At 37.1% G+C, this 16,978-nt stretch overlaps 1 protein-coding gene across 1 annotated transcript in view; it reads left to right on the plus strand.

Annotated features, from left to right (window-relative positions):
• LOC126248656 (PP2C-like domain-containing protein CG9801) overlaps positions 1 to 12,150 on the plus strand; it is a 50,742-nt gene extending 38,592 nt beyond the window's left edge. The window contains exons 5-6 of the mRNA XM_049949842.1: positions 1,844 to 2,045; positions 7,581 to 12,150. Coding sequence (XP_049805799.1) covers positions 1,844 to 2,045; positions 7,581 to 8,341 — 963 coding nt within the window. The 3' untranslated portion in view covers positions 8,342 to 12,150. The remainder of the gene's footprint in view (positions 1 to 1,843; positions 2,046 to 7,580) is intronic.
• The last annotated feature ends 4,828 nt before the right edge of the window (positions 12,151 to 16,978 follow it).

The following is a 16,978-nucleotide window of genomic DNA, read 5'->3' on the forward strand; positions in this document are numbered from 1 at the left end:
GCTGTCTACACTAGTGAGAGTTTTTGAGATTCCTGTGGTGTACACAGTTCAGTATGACACATTTCAACAGTGTATGTTTTGCATTATGACAAGAAGACAGTACTGAATTTATACAGGGACAACAAAATGAGTGCTGTATATTTTTTGAAATTTTGTGAACTGTCAGGACTCCTGCTTTAATTCCTGGGTGGCAGGTTTAAATTTGTTGCAGAGTAATTGTCTCGTACATCTTTAGTTTTTTAAATGCTTCCAAAATATTCTTTACTCACTCTTAACCTTACTTTCGTCCAGTATTTGAAGAAAGGCTGCATAACATTCTTGTAAGCTGATTTTTAGTTATGATTGTGCTCATATCATCTACCACGTTTCGTGTGACTGTTGAGGACTCAGCAAAAGCCAATGATAATTATATTTTTTGTTCTGTTTCTCAGAGTGATGGCATTGGAAAGGACTTATTCATTACCTTGTTAAGCTCTGATTCAAATATTAAAAAAAGGTCTAAACACTCTTTTTAAGCATGCGATACTACTTCAAAGCTGCGGTCTGGGGGGCATACTCAGTGTGTTGTAAATACAATTAAAATGAAATTGATATTTAAATGTCTGACACCGTTGATACCACACCATCTGTAGGCCACAATCTTATGACTGTTGCTTGCAGAAAGTCTGCGAGCATTTCTATAACTAATGTCTATTCTGTAGTCATCTATAGTGTCACTGTACCAGAATGTGACGTGCAGTTGTCTTAACATATTGGTGTATCTTAAAACAGAGTTATTGCCACACCAACATCACTTATTGAAAATCTCTCCACGTAATATGGTTTCTATTTGGACTCCACATTGCATAATTGACTAGTGTTCAACATGTCAAATGGGGTAATTGCATCCTAATATGTTATTCTGTAAGAAATTGAATCATAATTGCCATTGTGACCTTCCTTCCCAATGCCATGTTATTGGATGAAATGTTTTACTCCATTAGAATTGCATATGATTTTTTTTGGCAGATGATATCAGATGTTCTTTTCAGAGTGTAAGAAAGATGGAAGGACACTGTAAACTGCAGAATATGTAAAACTATGTGGCACATTGGTAAGATGATGATTTACGCATTTAAAAATCTAACTTCAGCTTTTTTGCCAGCCCTTCTGATTAGTATTTTTATGGCTTCTCTAAATTCAGCTCGTCGAATGTCAGAATACATGAATGAGCAGGTTATGGCCGATTCAATCTCCCTTCTTAGCTCAGTGTATTTATTACTCTGTTTGTAATGATTCCACTTTTATGAGATGTTGAACCCAAGTATAAGAATAGTACAAGAAAAAAAGGAATTTATTATGGTGAATACTGGAGTGGTTCCCTCGAAAATGACACGACCAATTTCCTTCTGCATCTTTGTCCAGTTAAAGCGTGTCCTCCATCGGTAATGAACTAATGAGTGATTAGATGTTAGGACTTACTCTTCCTTTTCTGGGATGCTCTGACATAATAGGATGTTGCTGTAGTAACAGGCTGTAATAGACTTTCCAAGAAGTCACTTTTCTAACTCTAATTTACAGTGGTTTTGATGGGGGGACATAACAGTTTCTCTTTGAGGTTTCCTCCAGCTTTCACATTTGCAGCAGTATATATCCACTATCCTTCTGTACATTCCTTCCAGTCATCTATCATGACTGGGTTGTTCCAAGGGGCTCAAAATCCACAACCACTCTTTTATTGCAAGCTGAATAAGAAGTGATTTGGGCAAGTACATCATATTTCTTATTTGTGAATGATTTATACTGACTAAAATTCTCTTTTAATCAGCTAAAATCGTGACAGTGATTTCTTTGCATATTTCAGGAGGTATTTGTTGCCTTGTTGAGGTCCTTCCATGCTGCACATAGCCTTATTTTGCAAGAGGATGGCATGTTGACTACCTTGACAGCAGCAGTTGTATTACCCTTGACTGCAGTAGACAAATATGTTGTTTGTGTGTGTAATGTAGGTGATAGTCTTGCATACGTCTACAGCAAGAAATATGGTGTACGAGAAATAACAAAAGGTAAGTGTGTATTAGTTTAATGTCTTTCAGAATACCTTGTGAAGCTATTGTAAATTATGTGAAATGCTTTGTTCCTTTGACAAAAGTAAGCTGTTATTGGCTGTAAGTGATGCACAAAATGGAGCAGTTGTCATCCTAGATACTTTTATGTTTAAAGCTTTCTCACCAGTCATTTTTTCTCTTTCAAGAATATAGTAACTGATTTGCTTCTTTTCTCCAGCTCCATCTTGGATAATATTAATGTTGCTCTGTTTTTAGATAATTTCTTGTCATTTTTATGTTATTCATTCACTTCCTGTATGCTATTCAGGTGAAAAGTCAACCCCGGCACCACAGCTAAGATTTTGTGTTTCATGTGGAATCATTAATAACTGTTTCAACTTGTCAAATGGAAATGTGTATAACAATGTCAATATGTAACAAATGCAAAAAGTAAGAGGAGGACAATTCACATTTGTCACCATATAGATGTCTTGTCTCATTAAGATCTTGTCATTGGTTATGTGTTTTTACCAGGAAATACAGTTTGTTCACACTATCACTGCTACTGCTTCACAATTAATAACTTGCATTTTTTACCGCAGTTCGAAGCCGCCATTATATTGAATGACTCCATCCTGTTAAGGACTGATGACCCTGCAGTTTAATCCCTTCACTCTCCAAATTAACCAACCAACGAATCAACACCTGCTGTGTATAGCTCACAAGTGAAATTATGTGTGTGGTGTTGGCCGTCAGTCAAGTTCAACCCAAACAAATTTGCAATTTATGTAACTAAAGCAGCCTACCCCAGCTTTGCAGGGGTAGCAGTAAGACTGGAGACGTATCTGGTGTAGTGGTAATCAGTTATGTTGTCAAACCTTCCTTGTGAGTCAGTCTATCTATTTGTGAAAACTGTATCCAGATGTACAGTAGTTGCTGAGATTAGCCTCCCTATGCCGACAAAAAAATACAGTGAATGACTTTAATTTATATATGTGTAAATATAAAGTACTCAGGATTAGTTGATTTTCGAGCAGTTGACAGTCACATAAAAGAAGACTGAAAATATTGCTGAGTATTTGGACAACATCCTCCTCCAGACAGTGAAGAGGAGGAATGAGTTTCGGAGGGGAAGGGAGTGGGTAGGAGTATAAAGAACAGAGAAAGAGGGAATCCATAGAGAGAGGAGTGAGTGTGTAGATAGTTTAATAGAGTGAAGACTGCGGTATGGGAACATGGGTGGAGGCGGGTGTCGACCAGGAGCTAACACAGAGCAGCCACTGAAGTTGTGCTGAGCAGATAGGCAGAGGGAAAAACAACCGTCTATATGTCTCCATATGAGCCCTAATTTCTTGTATCTTATCTTCATGGCCCTTACATGAAATTTATGTTGGTGGCAGTAGGATCTTTCTGCAGACAGCGTCAAATGCCAGTTCTCTAAATTTTCTCAGTAGTGTTCTTCAAAAAGAATGTTGCTTTCCCTCCAGGGATTCCCATTTGAATTCCTGAAGCACTTGAATGTTGTTTGATCCTACCGGTAACATAGCTGGCAGCCCACCTCTAAATTGCTTCAATATACTGTGTTAATCCAACCAATTGGGGATCCCAAACACTCAAGCAGTACTCAAGAATAAGTCACACTAGCATCCTGTATGTGATCTCCTTTATAGGTGAAATACACCTTTCCAGAATTATCCCAATAAACTGAAGTTGACAATTCGCCTTCCCTACCACAATCTTGACACGCTCATTCCATTTCATATCACTTTGCAACATAATGCCCAGATATTTAAATGATGTGACTGTGCCAAGCAGGACACCATTGACATAGTATTCAACCATTACAAGTTTGTTTTTTGTAGTCATCTGCATTAACTTACATTTTCTACATTTAGAGCTAGCTGCAATTCATCACACCAACTAGAAATTTTGTCCAAGTCATCTTGCATCCTCCTATAGTCACTCAACTTTGACACCTTCCTGTACAGCACAGCAACATCAGCAAACGGCCAGAGATTACTGCCCACCCTGTTTGCCAGATCATTCGTGTATGTAGTGTATAACGATGGATGTATGACACATTCCTAGTGCACTTCTGACGATACTGTTATGCCTGATGAACACTCACCGTTGAGGACAACATATTGGGTTCTATTAGTTCGGAAGTCTTTGAGCCACTCACATATCTGTGAACTGATTCTGTATGCTCATATCTTCCTTAAGTCTATAGTACCATGTCAAATGCTTTTTGTAGATATATATGGAATCTGCCTGGTATATCATTTGAGAAAGGGGGCAAGCTGTGTTTGATGATCAGTGCTTTCTAAAACCATGCTGATTCATGGACATGAGCTTTTCAGTCTCTAGGTAGTGTATTATATTCAAACTCAGAACATCTTCTAGAACTCCACAGTGAGGAAAACTTCTAACCACTTACCACACAGATTGTATCCTTGTGCAAGACCTGTCATGAGCACCCACCAAGCTCCTCCTATTCCAGTTCTGTCACAGTTTTGCACAGCATTTTATGTGGGTTTGAACACCAGTTGAATGGGCACCAGCAAACTGCAGCCAAAGCAGACTGACCAACCAATGCCTGAACTGGCTGCTGAACACACATTCAGCTTCAATAAATGTTCTATGTCCTGTGGCAACACAACGCAATACTCACCCACCCCAACATCACCAGTACTGGCATCTTTGAATTAAGGCCATGGTTATAACTGTATTCTCAGTATTATTAAATTCAGATGTAATATGCTTTTTGATATAATAACTTTTTGTTATTCATAACAATTACTTATATTTAAAGTAGAAGAGTTACATATCTACATGTATGCTGAACCTTTTGTGAGGTCATTTCTTTGAAATATAGTGTTTTAATTCCTCTTGTTATGCATGGTTCTTGTGGTGGCACAATGTATGGTTTTCAGTGGGAAATATTTGTACAAGTTAGAGAACTATATACCTGGAAATTCATTGAAGTAAGAACCACCATCTAATGTATCACAAACATGACTCAAACTTACATTGCGCAAGTTCTTTCTAAAGTTGTCTGCTGTGAAATCACTACTTGCTCTATTTGTCTACCTGGCCAGTAACATGAGTGGTCCTATTTTTTATTGTACCTAATTCACCTTGTTGATATGACCTACCATTTACAACTGATGAATATTAACTTGGTTGATATCCCAGTTGAAAGTGTTGAGTAATATTTCTGTACCACCCCTTTTACTTGTTTTACAAATTCCTTCAAAAAATTAACACTAAAATCATCATTATTATTTTCCTTCTCTTATCTGACAGAACATAGTAGGATCTGAAATCTTTTTAGAAATGTCTGCAAATGTACTGTTATGCAGGGGTTGTTTTTACAAAATAACTGTGATTTTGAAAGGCTTCTCTGTCAGATTAAGTAATGTGATTAAGCATGTTGGCAGACAATTTTGCACACACGAGAATCATCAACTGTCGGATATTTAAGTTCTGCAGCCACTATACATGATAGGTAAGATGGTCACATAACATTGCAGTTCTTCTGACTGCACATAGTGTTGTTATAAACAATAACAAAAGGTGTCAACATTTTTCTCTTGCCTAAGTGATCCCTGTTAACATCTCTCCCTATCTTATGATAAATGTTTATATTATCTAATTTTTTTGCATATCTGCATATGTCCCTGCTTACAGTCAGTTTGTGTTCATTGTTGTATTTATAATGCTATATTGCTTGTGTGTGTGTGTGTGTGTGTGTGTGTGTGTGTGTGTGTGTGTGTGTGTGAGAGAGAGAGAGAGAGAGAGAGAGAGAGAGCTCCTGTTTTTCTCGTAATTTTGAAAACTGATTAATTTAATATTTATTCATGTACACACTTCCTGCCTTCAATGTTGTGCTTGCACCCAAAGACTTTGAAGATTTCACACTCATTGTGTGAAGAGGAAAGTTATCTAATTTACTAAAAAGCTTTGTTTCATAATGACAAAAATGACTAAGTGCCCATATTAGGAGCAAAATATGTGCATTGAAAATAGTATCAGAAACTTGCAGGCTCCAATCTGCCACTTGGATACTGTTTGGTTTGGTCTCTCCCTATGTAGTTTAGTGAATACCAGAATGGGCCTCATAAAAACCTCTCTTGTTTCCTTCCTGGTGATCAGACTAGTCAGAAGAAGAAGTCATCAGTATTTACTAACCTACTTTCATCAGAGCAGCCATAAGTTGCAATCGGTATGTTTTATTTCTACTGGTTTTGTTCTGTAATTTTACAAGAGCATCATCAGATACTGGTGAGTTGAATACAATAAATTATGTCAATTAAGACATTAAAGAACATATTTCATTTACAAGATGGTAACTTACGTTTAAAATACAGAAGTTAGCTGGTAAAATTATAGAGTGAAACTAGTAAAAATAAAATGTGCTGATTGCAACTTTTGGCTGTCCTGAGAAACGTAACTTCAACAGTCAGTTTCCACTGCGGGCAGTGCCTAATTTACTAATCTCATTGTAAATTGGGCATTATGTGATATTAAAAAACAAAAAACTGAAATGGGGCAGTGGGGTATGAAGGAAAAAATTGAAGTAAGTTGAATGCCTCAGCTGAGAGATCACATAAAACTGTTCTCAACATGAAAATTTGTTTGAACGTCATAGTGCCTTACTAGATCTGGTCCTATTGGAGGTGGTATACCCTCTTGGCTTTCTCCAACATTTGAGCTAGCTTACAGTCCGCCCCCGGTAGCTGAGTGGTCAGCGTGACAGACTGTCAATCCTAAGGGCCCGGGTTCGATTCCCGGCTGGGTCGGAGATTTTCTCCGCTCAGGGACTGGGTGTTGTGTTGTCCTAATCATCATCATTTCATCCCCATCGACGCACAAATCGCCGAAGTGGCGTCAAATCGAAAGGCTTGCACCAGGCGAGCGGTCTACCCGACGGCAGGCCCTCGTCAAACGCCATTATTATTATTATTATTATTATTATTATTATTATTGTTATTATTACTTAACCTACTATAGGTGCACCTACTGTTTAATGTGAACTTTAATTCATGGTGCAGCTAATTGTTTCTATCACTGCTAGCAGTGAAAAATGTCAAGTGATAGAAAAGCTAGGACTGATTGTGAATAGAAATTCTAACTTTAGGAGTTTTGTTCTGGTCCTTCCCCATTGGGCCAACAAGCCATACGGTAATCGCATATGAGATGTGAAAGTGACAAGAGAGTCCTTCATATTTTAGTATGTTTTTTTGTGGACTGTGCCAAAATTACTGGCATTCACAAAGGATATGCGATAAAATTGAAGCAGGGTATTATTAGTGAAAGTATGTGAGAGATGGGCGGGGGCGGGGGGGGGGGGGTATCAATAGTTCATCTTATATTGGCACAGCCTATTTACCTTCTTTTTTTTAAAAAAAAAAAAGAAAGAAAGAAACACCACACCAGGATTGAAATATACAAAAGTAGGACTCGCAGTGCATAATAATGGAATCAAATTCACTAAAATCTTGTATTCTTTCTTGTGTAATGTATATCTCCTTTAACATTATTTTGTTTCAGGATCTCATGATATCCATTGCATGCGAGACATGAGGGATGCACTTGGAGCTTTAGGCCCTGTGGATGGTCAGAATCCAGAATTAAATAACCTGACCTGTTCCATGACTGAAGTGGAGCCTGGCGATATTGTGTTTCTTACATCTGATGGGGTTTCTGACAATTTTGATCCTGTTGTAGGCAAGTTTGCCGTACTTCCACCTGCACAACCAAGCTCATCAGCAGAAAACATGAAGACGGCAGGGAACACTATGAATATCACGGGAAGTACTATGAAAGTGCAATCGACCAATACATCCTCTAGGGCAAATGCAAACAGTGACATTTTACCTAGTTCACTACCCACAGTACAGGCATATCAGAGACATGAACTGTCATTGTTAAGAATGGAGGACTTGTTAAAGAATGGAGTATCGGGTAATGGACCACCCTGTAATGATGCCAAGACTCTTTGTGAACTGCTCTTAGATTTTGCAACAAGGCTTACAGCAGCAAAACGTCACATTTTAGAAGATCCAGATCTGTATTATACAGTTTCTGAAAATTCGGATCAACTAAAGGAACTCAGTAAATCCGAGCAACGCACAAGACGAAAGAAGGTGTGTGAAAAATTGGCAATGGTACCAGGAAAACTTGATCATGCTACTGTTGTAGCCTACAAAGTTGGAGTTCACCACAAGGAAGAAGCAACAGAAACTAAAATATCTGCCAACAAGGAAATTGCTGAAAAAACAGATGAGAACTATTTAGAAACTATTTTGTAGATATGACATTACTCTTATGGGCAGTGTAGCTTTAATAATGGGAGTACATTGCATTTTAAATTTCGGTAATTAATTCTCATTTGGTTTTGTGCTGTGATATGCAAGATAATTTTGGTAGTCTTGGTGAGAAATTGTGTTATTAGGCACTTTAAAAGCTAAGCACAAAAATACACGAGAAAAATCTTGCTTATTCTCTCCCGGATATCTTGTGCTGTCCAAGGAAAAGTAGAGCAGATAGACATAAGATGGATTCCCATCTCTTTCTGTGACTCAGCTGTGGTTTTCCAGCAACTGACTTAATCTATTAGACATTCATAGTTGTGCAGCCACTACTGAAAATAAGATATTTCACAGTAGTTATATAAAAGGTATCATATTTACCAGTGCAGGTTGCACCCACTGAACTATTAGACATGAAAATACCATTGCTTGAAGCAAGGTTGGCCTATTAAAACTTCATGCGAAAGCAATGCCTCTGATTTTTTTCCTCTTAATGCACATATTCATTATTTATTAAATCTGACGCTAATGACTCCTGTAGTTTATAATTTTGTAACAGATTTTTTGTTTGAAATTTTGGTTTGCGGATTGTTAATCTTTCGTGATTTTAGAATAAGTTTACAACTGTTCCACTCTAAAAAGCAACAACATTCCTCAATGATAAAAAAGGCACTAAAGGAACTGAATCTGCTTTGCATGCTGTTTCTCTGCTAGTGAGTTTTATAAATGAAAGGTTGTTATGTGGCTCTTCAAAAGTGAGACTGACATTCTCAACTTGGTTTGCCAGCCAAGGGAAATATTAAAACCATTTCTATGCATTCCAAATCAGTATCTACATCCAAGACTGAATTTAAAAAAATCTTTTGTGATTTATCTAAAAATAGTTTCAGGGTAGCAACCTATTCTTGTTGCACCATTAATAATTAGTGTTTGTAATACAGATTTTTGTTTTAGTAATCACACAAAAATTAATACCATTCAGCTGTAAAACTGTGATACATTTTTTGCAAAATTGTAAAACTTTGGGAACCAAATTGACTAACTTTACTGTATTCAACCATAGGCATATTTATTGCCATATGGCCAGTTGTGTTGCTGTCTATCAGTAACTTAAGTATATAGGAATGGGATAGGAAAATCCTCAAAGTTAGTAAAGGTAACTCTAAATAACCAAGTATACCAATATAGCTTATGCCATCCTTACATGTAGATTATGGTACAGATTTCTGAAGATTATGCAGAGTCTGTCTTGTTTGTTGTCTGAATTTGCCCAAATCATGTCATGTTTTACTCTAATTGATACTGAAGATGTTGGTTTTCAGGTTGCATATGTTGATAGGATAGATTCTGAAAGAATAGAACTAGATATTCTTGCGATCAGGTCCCTTGCATCATTTGAAGGTACTACTGATTGCGTATTTCTGTCACTACAGGAATATGTAACACAGAGAAGTAGTGATGAACTACACAGTCAGATATATTTTAAAAAGTAAAATGGGCAGTACAGAGAAATTTATTGAAATGTATAGTTTTGAAATGTGGAAAGACCTTCAAGGAAAACAAAATATGCATAATTGGGTTAAATGGTATTACTCCTAACTTAATTCCTATAAAAATTCACCAAAACGTTCTCTATCAGAAAAAAGAGCTTGTAGTTTGTATATATGGTAATATCTGAAACTTGTTTCATCTGCCTTTGCCAGTCTTTAAAAATTTATTGACGGACAGTAAGGTTGCTACTTCAATGCTTGGGTACTCTTACAGGTTTTACCTAATTTTAAAAGTCAGTAATGTTCACAGAAACTGTTTATTTTTAGAAAACACGTTCAGTCACACTCTTGAGAAATGTGGGCCTATCTCTGTGTGTGTGTGTGTGTGTGTGTGTGTGTGTGTGTGTGTGTGTGTGTGTGTGTTTTTTGATTAGTCTGTATTAATTTAAAACTACATAAACCTATAATTTAATCGCTATATAAACGTAACAAATGAAATTTCATCTAACTAGAAGTTTGTGATGCTCAAATGTTTATATTAATTTACTTGAAACTTTGATGGCTGATGCTCTAGAGAATTACAAGTACTTGTGTAAATATATTTAAATTAGGAGAAGAAATCATGTAAATGGGTCTTGCAACATACAGACTAGAGTTGACACAAGTTTACGTAACAATAACTGTTACATACTACTGTACTTTTGTAAGATTGTTATTGTGAATGTTTTATGGCTGTGATTGTTGTAAAAAGTTAGTTCTTCGTGTGAATTGTAATGTGTGGGTTGTCATTAATGGTTTTCACTATAAATTTATATAATGTGTACAGTTTCCCGTAAATACATAATGTGACAAAAAAATTGGTAGTTCACAAAAGATATTATTTTTGTTGATATTGTATAATTTGAATAATTGCTTTCTGTGACATGGCTAGATTATTGTAGTTGTTGCAGTTAGATATTTATGGAGTATGGGATATTTAAGTTGTCAGTATATTTGTGACAAACTGAAAATACAAAAAAAAAAAAGACAAAAAAGAAAAATGTTGACAGGGCATTCCACTGAATAAATGCTGCTATCTGTGAAAATGATTTACTTCAGGATTCAGTGTTATTTCAATATACTAATATCTTAGATATGCATTTTTCTTTAGCTGTTTTGTTTCACTGAATCTAAAACATTTATTATGAAACCAAATGTTAATCATAGCATTGAACTGTCAATGAGTGAATTGTTTTGTGTTATTTGCAAACCACTGGAAGCTACTTGTTACTAAGTGATAATTTTGTGACGACTATAAAAGAAAAATCTGTGTAGAATATGACACTTGCTGGTCAAGTGTGTATTTGGTTTATCTGCTATTTATGTAGAAAATGATGACACTCAGTTATTCAAAAGTGTAATATGTGACTGTGATAAAAAGCAATATACATTATATAACATGGAGCACTTTCACAAACTGAAGCAGTCAAACACAAACTTTGTTATAGCATTTTTACTTACAATTGTTTTATGGTCTCTGATTATTTCAATAGAAATTAATAAAGTTTTCCTTGGACTTAATTTTTAAATTACTTGTAGCAATCAGTAAATTTTTACATCCTTTTCTGCAATGTTTCAAAGCAGCACCTGCATATTCCTTATGTGAATTTTACTTACATGAATTATTTCGTGCAGGGATGTTTAAAGTGATGGGGGCAGGTGAGAGCCCTGCGAAATCATCCCTTCTGTTTCTTCAGTATCTCACTATCAAGTGTTATGGCTATGTTTTCAGCTTTACAGAATAGCTTTGTGACATTATTTCATAAGGCTCATATTTCAGTACTTCTACTGTACAGAGAATTTTATTGGCTTTTCCTTCAGTTTCATTGCCGTTTCTTTTAGATAAAAAGAGCAGTACAGGCAAATGAATTATTAATGATGAATTATTTTCTGCTAGATAGATTTACATTTGAGCTATTTGTTCACTTCTGAGTTTCAGAAACTAGACATATAAGAGATGGCAATGTATTAAGTGTCCACTTTGTGCATGTCTTGTAGACTTCTAAAGTCTTTCAGATGAAGTTTTTTGTATGTGCAACTGTTTTTTAGTTGAATGAATGTTTCCTTGTGGGGTTCATATCTGACTTGGTTCTGTGGTTAGTGAGTTACATCTTTACAAGGGCTATTCAAGATTTGTGAGAATTTGCCGAAACATCTATATTTGTTTTTCATGAAACTCATTACATCACCCTCAAAGCAGCATCAGATAAACCATATACTCAATATTATTTTGATGGTTATGTATTGTTATGCTAAAAATGCATAGTAAACTGAGACTGACAGTGGATTGCGTTATGTTGAAAAAATGTATTTAAAATAAAAAGTAGTAATGAAGAAACTATTCCAAAACAAATAGATCATTTTGATATTTACCTACCTAAGTACTTTTATGTTTCTAAAATAACAGTGCAGGATAAAAGGTCGAAACATGACAAAGAAACTATTGGGGGAGAATGAGACAAATGCTGTAAATGAGTAATAGTTATATATCAGTAGTTGATTTGTAACAGTATGCACCGTACATGTAGCTCTGACAAAAAAAGTGTTAAAATAACATTTTAAGATGTCTAAATTTCAAAAATAAATCCTTGGAAAATTCTTAAATCAAGCAATGATTATATACATAAAGAATTATAAAGTTTCAGGGCTGTGGCAAAATCATTTTCACATTATCATTATTGTCTGGAATTGCCAAGAACTGAACTAAGAGCTTCTACTCAAAACAAGATAAAATCAAAGTCATGTCTGTTGACTTTACAGTCTTTATTAATAGGTCACTTTTCTGAAGTCCAGAGTTTGTGCGTGACAGTGATCTAATCTGACAGGTGGAAAATGTTTCTATATTGATTTAAAGAATATTTTGCATTTCGTTCTATTTTATTAAACAATATATTAGAAATTGAAATTGTAATGACATAAATGACTATCTGATTAGTGGTTGGCTAAATCAAGTTTTGCCGCAAGAATGATCTGGAAGGATCATTCTGATTGGTTATTCAGATCAATAGCCAATAAGAATCAAGCAGTTCCTGCGTGCAGATAGTTAGATAGGCAGAGAGGAGAGGAGTATCGAGAGAGTCGCTCGCTAACCTGCTTCCAAGTAACACCATGCTAGATGTCTCCACGAAAATAGTATGTAAAATGAAGAGCTAGTGAGATCATTTCAGATAGAACGTGTCATGACTAAAGTGGTTTAAGTTATGAACATTTTGAGGAAAGTGTGACGTTTCAGAACTAATTAGTTGAAGTTTTATAAGCATGTGATCTTTTGGTCATAGAGATAATTCCGCGTGGCATATTCCGTGTTCTTTATGGAATACTTCGGCGAACACTTCTGACATAGAAGACCACTGAAATGACCGAATGTGCAACTTGCTAATAGTGGTGGGTCAGTGACTGTTAGATCGCAAATTTAATCGGGTTGGAGTTGCAGAAATTCTGGCTGCTTTTTCGTTTGAAAATATGTTGCACAGACTGTGAACTTGGAATGATTGAGCCTTTGCCTTATTAAATACGGACTTGATAGCCATTTCATGTGCTTTATCAAGAATAAAAAGCCTTTTCAATAGAATTTTCAAATGCTTGCTGAAATTAAAATGCATCCTCCAAATGCCTGAAATTTTTGAATATCAACTTACAGGAACTGATTTACAACTTGAGTTACATACCTTCTATGTGGTAGGTATTAGGTAGTGGTTTCACCAATGCTGCTTTACACTGCCTAGCATGTATCTACTACTACAGAGCGAAGGGATGTCAGAAAGAATGCATATAGAGGTAGGTGAACTGTTCGATGAAAGTGTGTGTGTGAGAGAGAGAGAGAGAGAGAGAGAGACGAAGGAATGACAGTCCGACCCCAACCCACTGCACTGGCTGGGAAATTCTTATAGCTACCATTCACAAAGATGTTGCCCAAATTGGCTGATGAGCAGAAAACAATACAGGCAGAAACTGCTGGAGATTTCATTGATGTGTGAGAGTTCTATTTTTTCTGTAACCATGGATAATATGTGACTGGACTTATACTATCAGTTTGATCAGGAGTTGAAGTGATAATCAATGGCTTGACATTGCCCATTTGTGATGTGCCAGAAAGTGTTAGTGCAGGATCAATACAATATTATTAATAAACTTTTTGCATCAGGAATCAGTACTTGATGAAATAGTCAATGTCAAGTTATATGAGGGTTAAAAAAAAAAGTTGCTATGCATCTGCTGTGTTTGATCAGAGTTGTATAATCCTGGAAAGTTGACTCTGCTGCATGATACTGCCCACCTGCATACTGCCACGGATTTCCACACTTGCTCGGCCAAATGCTGCTCAGTTATTCTCAGATAAATACTGTATTCTGCATACTGCTTTCCGTCACTCATATAAAGGAAAGCAGAGGCACGTCTGGTATCCCGAACCGGTGACTTTGAAAGCCCATTAGAGAGCATGGAACTGGAACCTAGGTTACTAGACGGAGCAAGTACATCTGCAAGTGCTCATGTGGTGCCATACATCATTCTGCTGCCCGATCAGAGCTTGCAGCCAATTTAGAACAGCTGCATGGCAACACCAGACTCAGTGATGTATTCGTCTCACTTGCCGTAATGCACTGTTATTCCTCGGTATATGCTTTGCTGTCTCTCTCTCTCTCTCTCTCTCTCTCTCTCTCTCTCTCTCTCTAGCTTATTTGTTGGGCTTGTTTATCTGTAGCGCCATCTCTACTTGTCCATTTCCTCATTCTTTGTCCTTCTGTCCAGAATCTGCGATCTGCTTTTGATGGCCCCAGGCCATTTGGCCCAGCCTCAGCGGGATCTTTTGGGTGGTTCCTGACCTGTTGAATCCTAGTCACAATACCACCAATTTGCGGACATCCAATGATGTACTGTCAGTTCCTCAACAGAATCAAAAAGTAGCATTAGCTGATAGTTTCTAGCCACTTTAAAATTTTGCCAAAAGTGTATTATAGACAATGCAGGTTACTTTGAAGATAATTAAGGTATTTTCTGTTGTTTCATGATACTGTTCACAGATTATTTGAGACACAACTTGTATTTTGCTATTCATATTGGAAACTGATTAAGATTTTAGTTTCTTGGCCAATTTTAGTATTACAAAAATCATCTGATGTGTATATGAGAGGATAGATCCCTGTTCGTCAAATAGAGGTGGCATGGAACAGTAAACAGGCATGTAAAAAAGAGAGAGAGAAAGAAAGAGGGGGGGGGGGGCAGAAAATCATGTAGGTTTTCAGGGTGTCTAAGGTCCGGGAAAAACCCGGAAATTTTTTCATCCGGAATAAACCCAGGAATTTTTTGGAATTCCAGGAATTTTTTGTTTGTTTTAGCTTTCATGTAAATTTTTGTGATTTTGACTAGTAAGAAACAATACTCTAACAAAGGGTATTATGCACCCCACTTCTGCAGAATAATACTGCAGCAATAAAACATGAACGAGAGAAGAAGAAAAAACAAAATAAAACTTAAGTTGCAAAGGAAATGCGGCATGTACTACAACAAAACACAGTGCTCATACAAGCGTCTGCCAACAGCAAAATGTGTTAAAGGCCCTGGGAAGACTGTGCAATGCTTCATAACAACTAATTGCCTCCGATGAGCGTGACGTCACAACTGTTTACTCGAGACCCACGAGAAAGACAGGCCGCGGCGCGTACCTCACGAAGATAGTCCTGCGCTCGCTAGCTCACTCAAATCAGCAGACAAACTACGTTTCTACGCCTGTTAATTCGTAACTAGGCGTGTCCGTACAAACGAAAACTGAATCTTCTACTGGAATCTCACTGTTATTAGTCCTATACGATGGGTAGTCCATGGGCCTACTTATAATCATGCTAAAATGATTATCAGTTGCATAAGGCACCACTTCCAGCATGTAATGAGTACTGTTAAGCAGAAGAGACTAAATGCTATAAAATCATTATACCATTTATACCGAGTATTGATCTTAAATTAAATTTTGTTGTAGTGCTGTTAATCAGTAAGACTTCATAATAGCAGATTTCAGTGGAAGAAGCAATTCTCGTTAGTACTTACACGCCCAGCTGCGAGTTAACAGGTTTAGAAACGCATATTGTCTGCTGAGCTGAGCGAGCGAGCGAGCGAGTTCAGGACTACCTTCGTGACGTACGCGCCGCGGCCTGTGTTTCTCGTGGGCCTCGTGTTTACTGTAGATTCGTTTGAGCAGTTGCGGGCGATCTCATGCGCATGCGCAGTTGAGCCTCGTATGTGTAGTACCTTCTCCTGCAAGTGTGGCTGTTAGCTGTATAGTGTATAAGCTGCAACAGCAGCAAGAAGCTACCTGGAAAAATTTTACTGGTGCGTGCAAGTTGCCAGATTCGCTGGGGGCAAACCGGGGTATCTACCCCGGTCTGCAATTTCACGGAAAGACGGGGGGCGGCTAGATTCATATTCTTGAGGGGGAAAAAACCTTGTTTCACAAAGTGCCCAGTATCCAGCGCACGTGGGTCTGTCGATTATTCATATGATTTTGAAACGTATCCCTGTTGGTTTTTGAACATATTCTAAGTTTATTTCTGAATGAGTCATAAGTTGAATTTTGAATGTGTGTATAGTGTACGTCATGTATCTGCCAGGGGAATCCCCATCGCATCTAGAAATAAACTTTCCTGCAGACAGAAGGGGACGGGGCTATAAGAGCTGAGCGGAATAAAGCTGAACGGGTGAATGGCAATCGCTGTTTATGTGGTTGATTGGGTTTGCGAATGATCAGCGTTGTAATAATTGCCACCGGAATCCATAGATTCAGGTTACCAGAGTGGAAGTAAACGACTAACAGGATTGATAGGTAAGAAAGATTACGTATTTTCTTCTTGGTGTATCCAAGAAAATAAAATTTTGATGGAAAATTTTAGGCCAGACCGCTACACTAGTAAGAACCATCTCTACTGTCCCCGGTAGCAGTCGCCTGAGTTCTATTCTGGGAGTAAATCGGAAAACGCGTTCTATGAACACACAACACCTAACCAGAGAATAAACGCGGGATAACTAAACCGTTGATTGTGGCAGGGTTAGTGAAGTTAACCGGAGAATAAGTTACATAATTAGTGATGACAAGATTGTTTATTAGAACGAGGAAGGA

Source organism: Schistocerca nitens, chromosome 3 (genome assembly GCF_023898315.1).
Source record: "Schistocerca nitens isolate TAMUIC-IGC-003100 chromosome 3, iqSchNite1.1, whole genome shotgun sequence".
NCBI classification, from domain to species: Eukaryota; Metazoa; Arthropoda; class Insecta; order Orthoptera; family Acrididae; genus Schistocerca; species Schistocerca nitens.